The sequence below is a fragment of the Pteropus alecto genome, unplaced genomic scaffold, assembly GCF_000325575.1.
Source record: "Pteropus alecto unplaced genomic scaffold, ASM32557v1 scaffold23, whole genome shotgun sequence".
NCBI classification, from domain to species: domain Eukaryota; kingdom Metazoa; phylum Chordata; class Mammalia; order Chiroptera; family Pteropodidae; genus Pteropus; species Pteropus alecto.
Genome location: NW_006435837.1, coordinates 656,883 through 664,557, shown reverse-complemented (window position 1 = coordinate 664,557; position 7,675 = coordinate 656,883). Strand labels below are relative to the sequence as shown.

At 43.3% G+C, this 7,675-nt stretch overlaps 1 protein-coding gene across 1 annotated transcript in view; it reads left to right on the top strand.

Annotated features, from left to right (window-relative positions):
* Positions 1–6: 6 nt before the first annotated feature.
* PTCHD1 (patched domain containing 1) overlaps positions 7–7,675 on the top strand; it is a 51,065-nt gene continuing 43,396 nt past the window's right edge. The window contains exon 1 of the mRNA XM_006911610.2: positions 7–309. Coding sequence (XP_006911672.1) covers positions 274–309 — 36 coding nt within the window. The 5' untranslated portion in view covers positions 7–273. The remainder of the gene's footprint in view (positions 310–7,675) is intronic.

Genomic DNA, 7,675 nt, shown 5'->3' with positions numbered 1-7,675 from the left:
TCCCGGCTCGGCCACTTCATTGCCAGTCACCCGGTCTTCTTCGCCTCGGCGCCCGTGCTCATCTCCATCCTGCTCGGCGCCAGCTTCAGCCGCTACCAGGTCGAAGAGAGCGTGGAGCACCTGCTGGCGCCCCAGCACAGCCTCGCCAAGATCGAGCGCAACCTTGTCAACAGCCTCTTCCCGGTCAACCGTTCCAAGCACCGGCTCTACTCGGACCTACAGACCCCCGGGCGCTACGGCCGGGTCATCGTCACCTCCTTCCAGAAAGCCAACATGCTGGACCAGCATCACACCGACCTGATCTTAAAGGTGAGAATGGGGCAGAAGCGGGCAGCCTCCGCCGCTACCGCGGCTGGGCTGGCTGCGCGCGGGGTCCGGGCTGAGAGCGCCGCCTCTCCCATCCCAGGCGGCTGCCGCAGGGGCTTCCCTGAACCACGCGCCCCTCGAAGGCTGCCTGGAGCCACCCAGCCCCCTGGGTGGGGAGCGTCTGGGTCCGGGCCCGGCCCTGCCCTCGCTGCCACCCCGGCAGCTGCTGCAACAGTTGGGGCGGCGGCAGCCACGGTGCTGTGGTCAGTGCGCTTGTTTTGGTTGCAGTGGTCTTGGGGGCGGGGAAGCTTTGGGGTAACTGGGCCAGGAAAGAGCAGAATAAGAAAAGACCTTTTAGAAAGTCCTGCTAATTGAAAACAAAAGACTATGCTTGTGGGGATCTGGAGACCCCTTTCCCCTTCCTCTCCTTTTCTCTCCCTTCCTCTGGCCCCCAGAGTGTTTTGGGAAAGGCTGCTCAGAAGGGCTGTGAGGGAGCAGAGGAACGTGAGGTGGGATGATGAGGAAAATGCCTCCCACCCACCCAGAAAGAAGTATGGTCCCTGGCGAGGACAGGGGCTGCCCTCTTCCCCAGAGCGAGGAAGCCATCTCTGTCTTCTAGAGTGGGAAATGATGCTTATAATTCGCAGTTATTTCATCTTTCACATAGCTCCTCTCCTCTGAAATGCAAAAACTTATTTGGCAAAAGAAGGTTTCAGTTGATCCACTTTTATTAGGGTACATTTGGGCGTGAGGGTGAGGGGCAGAGCCAGAAGGATGAGGAGGACAGAAGCCAGGCTGTGTGGCCTTGAAAAGAGCACAGGAAATCAAGCAGGCTGGTTAGAGGGTGACACTCCCAGAAACAGGTTGTGCTCTCAGCCTGCGGTGGGAATTTGACGTGAGAAGTGAGGTTAATGGTGATAACTTTCAGGAAGTTCGTAAGAAAAGTAGAGAAGTGAAGATTAGAGATGGAAAAGGGAGACCTTGGGAGAGAAAAGCAAAAATAGGTGAAAATGTTCCATCCAAGTCCCTGGTGGGGATTATGGGGCTTGTTTACTTAAGGCGCTCCTCTGGGAGGGCAGAAAGGAACTAGTCCCAGCTGGGGCTCTGGGACAGAGGGGTGGGAGGTGCTGCTTTTGTGTGGGTCTCTGGTCTAGATCTGGGATTAGAGGCTGGTTAGATCTCTATCTTCTTATCCCAAGAGGAGTCTGCTAATGAATCTGGGGAACTCTTTCCTTCTCTTTTTCTGTACAGGTAACCCTTTATCCCTAGAGACAAGCTTATTTTCCTATATTATTTCCTTCTCTCTATTTGTTGACATGTTATCAATCAGTGATTAATCATGAGAACTTGAATAGGGGCTCAATGGAATTAGGACCTTCCCTCATTGGGTAGCTCGTGATATTTTTAATGGCACACACATGTCACACATACTCACTCATCACAGAACCTTAGTATCATTATCCCGAGATGTTCGCTTTTCTCATGATTATACTTGTAACACCAAAGTGTTTTCCCCCCCATACTTCCGTGAACAATGTTGACACACAAATACTGCTCCAAATACTTTCTCAAAAAAACACATAGTAGTCTCATCACGGGCTTAAGGAAACTATAATTCAGTCAGTCCTAACAGTTGGAAAGCTGCCCTATGTTTTGATAGATGATCTACTAAATGATGTTTCTCTTTGTATTCCCTGCCCCCTTACCCACCCCAGGTGATGTTTCCACTGGCTTTTTATTTTTTTTTCGTAACAAACCCTCACACCACTGTGACGGTAGTCACCAGTTACATTCGCTCTCAAGGTTAATGAGACATCAACAGGCACATCGGATCTCTTTTCCACTGGATTGTTTCTCTCCTATTTGATTTTGGTCTGTTCGAGACAGAAAACCATATTATAAGAGAAAGTTGGAGAGAGAGAGAGGCTGGCTTTGCCACCATGTCTAAAGGGCAATTTAAAAGGACAGCGGTCTTGTCGATGAACTGTTTTAAGAAATGGGATGGTTTTTCATTTTCTAGGTATCTAGGGAAAATCAAAACCAAGTTGAACAGTGGTCAGAATTCATTTCTAGCTGATGGCTTTCTGGTCAAATTCATACAGCTTATAAAATCTCAGACTTATAAAACCGAGGGGGTTGCCTTTGATTTTATATATCTATTATTTTCTTTCTACATCCAACCCCTGTATTTGGTAGGTATGGAGCCAGGAGACAGAAAAATGGACCATCAGTGGTCATGGTAATGTAAAGTGTGGGAACAAGCACTTATTATTTTTTCTTTTTTTCCTTTAGAGATTGATGAAGACTTATCCTTTACAAAAGGTGTTAGGAGTGAGAGTCACTGTTTCTGCCCTCACTAGTGTTATTCTGATACTTTGTTGCTGGCATCAGGAATAGCACTGACAGTTAACATTGTACACGACACCAGCCAGCCCCTGCCCACTTTATGGCATCACATTGGAAGTGAAGTGGACAAAGCATAAGCAGGGTTTGAGGGTTTCTCAGGCCCCACTAGGAAACTGGAGGAAGTAACTTGCTGGGCTGTGTGGTTTACTCCTCATAGTGCTCTTGATTGTACCTATTCAATGAAGGCAATCCTTCTTGGGACATTAGTCCAGCTACTTTCTGATCAAAAATAGACTGTGAAAGGATGATGACAAGAAATAAAAAGCTAGGTTGATTTTTTAAATATAATTGAGAGTATTACAGAAAAATATAATCCATGTTTGAAAATCCAGCTGATCTGGTTTGGAGGAGCTTTCTCAAATCTGTACAAGGGACATGATTGCCTTACTCTGCTGCATAGAATCTGACCCCAAACTATGAGAGGGGTGACTCTCCTCTCAAGAGATGCTCTGAAGGCTGCGCGACACAGATGTAATTTTGGGTGAAAGTAGGTGGGGCCTGATGGTGCTGATAGGAGTCAACATTGATTTCTGAACCTCTTTAAATGTTGATCTTCAAAAGTCTTCATTTCACTAGAAGGTTAAATTTAGTTCATTATCATAGTTTAACAGAAAATCCATGATGTATCTATCTTTCAAAGCAAATTTCGGGGCAGTGCCTCACAAGCTTTTATAGATATGTTTCTTCTTAATCACCTAAAATGAAGTGTAAGAAGGTCTTGTTGATAATTGATCTGGGCTGTGACCAAGACAATACTTGATTTATTCCAGAATCATCCATGTAAAGAACCGGTTTCGCCCAGTCCTTATAATAATGCTATCACCTTTATAGCATTTTGTAAAATATAATCATATAGTATGTTTAAATACAGTAAATACCTCAAGTAGGCAGGAAAGTATTGTGTTCCCATTTTACAGATGAGAAAACTGCTCTTTAGAAATTAACTAACTTGTCCATGGAAAGAAGACAAGGACAGAACCAGGACTGGAACCCATGGTTTCTGACTCCCAGCACAGTGCTCTATTCACTATAATTTACTGCCTCCCATATGATAAACTACTTGAATAATTTAAAAGTATATGTTTGTTATCCGAATGAAGTATATTTGACCAAAGTCTCATACCCATCCCATACCGTTGTTCTAACTGTGGTAACTGGATAAAAACATTCTCTTGACTGATTCTTCCTGGTGTCAATAAAAATCCATAAATAGAAACTCTAAATGCCCGAAGTAAAGCATAAAATATTAGTAATTAGCAATATACAAAGACAGGTCAAATATTTTACTGGAAAAAAAAGTCTCTGGATGATTGAACGTGGCTATTTGGCGTTTGAGCGCTGTTCATTAGCCGGGTCCAGGTGGATTCAATTCCAGTGCCTCACACAGTCCCTGGCACGCAGTGGACCCTCAGTAAATACTTGTCAAATAGACCTGTCCTGATTTACTCAGACATTTATGTGACGGGTAAAGAAAATTCCATAGACCACTTTAAAATACATTTTCAAAATGACAATTTTATTTTTACAACTTTACAGGCAGTTTCTAGGATTCTCATTTTCCAAGATGCCATTTCTTCCTTCCTTGTTAACCTCTGTAGTCACATCAAAATATATTGCAGTTCTAAAATTGGGTAGGGGCATCTCCTTTGCACAGTGCCCTCTTCAAGAGAACCTCATATGGTATTTTATCCCAAACCAAGGGAAGGACACACCCTTGCCATTCAGACCTTCTTCCACTTACTGGGGTATTTCATTTTGTTCAAATATTGAGTTTCTATTTTATTTAAACTTTTTTACGTTTAAATACATTAAGTAGAATGAAGTTGCAAAACGGGATTGATAGAATTTAACTTGGAATCATTTAATTCAGGGTTTCCAAGAAGGGCAGCATAATTGCTAGCTCAGGGTCACAAAGACCTGGTAGCTGGATCGAGATCCCAGTTTTTCCAAATACTGTCTCAGCACTTTCAATCATTACGGGAATCGCCATCATTTCTTTCTCTACAATATAAGGATCAACAAATTCCAGCCTCTTTTCAAGCTTAGAAGGAGTTTTAACAGTTTTAAAAAATTGTAACAGAATGAAACAAAAACAAGAAAATGAGGCAGAGACAGCATGTGTCATTCAAAGGAAAAAATATTTACTCTTATTCTTTTACATAAAGAAATTCCTATATTGTATTCCAAAACTTTTTTCTTTTTTCCAAAACTTCTTTACTAGAGCAATTTCAGGAAGTTAATACTGTTAACTTCTAAGGCAGTGGTTCTCAACCGGGGCGATTGTGCCCCCCAGGGTCCATTTAGCAATGGTTAGAGACATTTTTGATTGTCATAACTGGCGGTGGGTTGCTACTGGCATCTAGTGGGTGGAGATCATGTATGCTGTCAAACATCCTGTGTGCACAGGACAGCCCCCCACAGCAAAGAATTACCTTGCCCCAAACACTGCTTGAAGGGGTTCATTTGTATTTTTCTTCTGTTTTATCGGGACTTTTTTTTTTGCAGTCGCATTGATTATGTAAAATGAAAAAATGCCAAGATCTTATTGAACTTCGGGGACAAAAACTATGACCTCTGAGGAAATGCTCTTAGGGGCAATTGGGCAGAGACCAGATCTTCCAGTGTAACCTTCCCCAAGATGCAGTTATCTGGTTCTCTCCTATAGCTCTGTCCTTTATGGTCTAAATCTCGCTGTAGAGGAACTCAAGAAACTGAATGCAGTCTTAACTGCTTGAATGGCAAAGCTGCTGAATTGACCCTGGCCTTGAGACTTCGCAGAGTGCCCATTATTGGCAGGCCTGACCCTCAATCTGTAGCAGTCACCCACTATGCCGAGCTTCTCCTGACAGTGTGTAAGACCCCACTGTGAGTGGTGACCTGCCAAGGAGGCGGGAGGCAGTGCTTTGTTGCCTAGTCCGGCTGCTTCGCCTTCCTGAACATAAAATGACAAAAGAAGAGCTTGTATCCAAGAAACAGGGGATCAAAGACCCTTGGGTTTGGAAGGTACTTTAAAAGTCATCTCCACAGATGCTGATGCTAGAATCTGCTCTTAGCATCTCAGGGTACTTTGTCTGGTGACAGGTGCTATGACACCTTGGGCAGTGCAATCCATTCAGTGAGTTTTCTGAGTGGCAGATACTCTTAGAAAAGATTGAGCCTAGGCCTAAAAGGGCAGCATTCATGCATCTGCTGGGTCAGTCAATTGCATTTGCACTTTATTTCTGCACTAGGGGAAAATTAAAAAGAGATCAAGATTGCTTTTAATTTTCCTTTCATTTCATAGGGCATATATCCAAATAATCCAAGTATAATATTATTCTAGGGTTGTCTGATTCTAAGCACATTTCATTTATATGACTAAAATCCTGAAATGCCCACCCTGCTTCTCTCATTTAGATTTGGGGAAAAAATCTTTTACTTCCCTGTGCAGATCTGGGACAAACTTGAGTAAACTGCTAAGTTAAAATGAAATTTAAATATAAAGCTGTAGTGTGAGAGGAAGTCTACCTTTTTAATGATTCATAGTATCTTGATAGATGCTATATTAGAGCTAGAGAAGGATGATTTTTTTTCAAATTAACACCAAAACAACCTATTAGAATTCACTAGACTTACAAACTTCACAGAACAGCTGAGCATTTCACTGGTGACTCCTTAGGATAACCAAGAGAAGAAGTAAGCTAAATGAAATTATTCGTTTTCTGCCTAAGAGATTGCAGCATCCTTTGGCACAGGAGCTAGAGAGATGCAAGGTGCTGGGGATATGATCAACTTTGACTTTGTGAGATGTGCCATCTGGTACCTGACTTTGGGGCTCAGTGTGAGCCCCAACTGATACTTGAGATAGGCTTGAAGCAGACCTTTGAAGTCACCTGCTTGGTAGCATATCACAGCAAGCAGGCCTGTCTGCAGCACTGCCTGTGCTACCACCACATGCCCGGAAGGCCACAGAACTTCCGAGGAATCCTGCCAGACTGATTTAATGACCAGCAGGGGAGGTGAGTAATCTCTAACCTTTAAAAGACAAAAAAGAAAAAAAAAGAAAGAAAGAAAGAAAAAACAAGAAAATCAACACCAGGTGTTATTTTATACGGGAAGCCCTAAAAAATATGTCGTGCCTTCAACTTCAGAATTCATATTTTGAACAAACGGAGATAATGTGGGGATTGTGAAGCTATTTTTATCTTCTTGCTCTCTAAGAAATCCTCTTGAGAATACTGTTTCTGGTATTTTGAAAGATCCCCATTGTTAGGTCTTCCACTTTAACTTGTGGGCTCCATGGAAAGTCAAGATGAGAATTTAAGTGCAGTTATCTTGGGAGGTAATATCCGAAAACACGGATAAAGAAGGGAGGACACGAAAGAGAGGGTAGCAGGAAGCCAATCAAGTAAGTATTCTCAAGCAAGTGTCCACTGTGGGCACCCAGGACTCAGTCTCACTGGAGAACTCTAGGAGACAATGTAGAACATGTGTCCAAGTTCTCCCAACTGTGGGTGAAGAAGCCAGATATATATTCCCCAACCTTCCAGCCACCATTAGTTCATCCAGCTGCATCCAGGGCATTAAATAAATATCACAATTCCAGGTGCTATATGTGTCCCTATAACCAGAATTGTTGTTGTTTTATAAAAGCCTCAGGCAGAGCTGTAGAGGTTTGCAGGAAGTGGCCTTGGCACGTAGAGGTGTGAGCTGAGAGCATCTACACTAAAGGTATTGCACCCATCTGGAGTTATGCGTGTAGGAGTTGAGGGCCCATATTCCTAGGGGATGTTCATCCCTTCACTCAACAAGATGGCCATGACCTCATCTCCAAGAAGCTTACAGGCAAGAGTGATCCAGCATAGCTGTTTAGTTTATTGTTGAATTTGATAAGCAACTGACATTTTCAGTTTTGTCACTGGATAGTGGTTCCAAATATTATTCCAAACAGGGCCTGGACCCTCAAGTATCCAGCCCCTCTTTC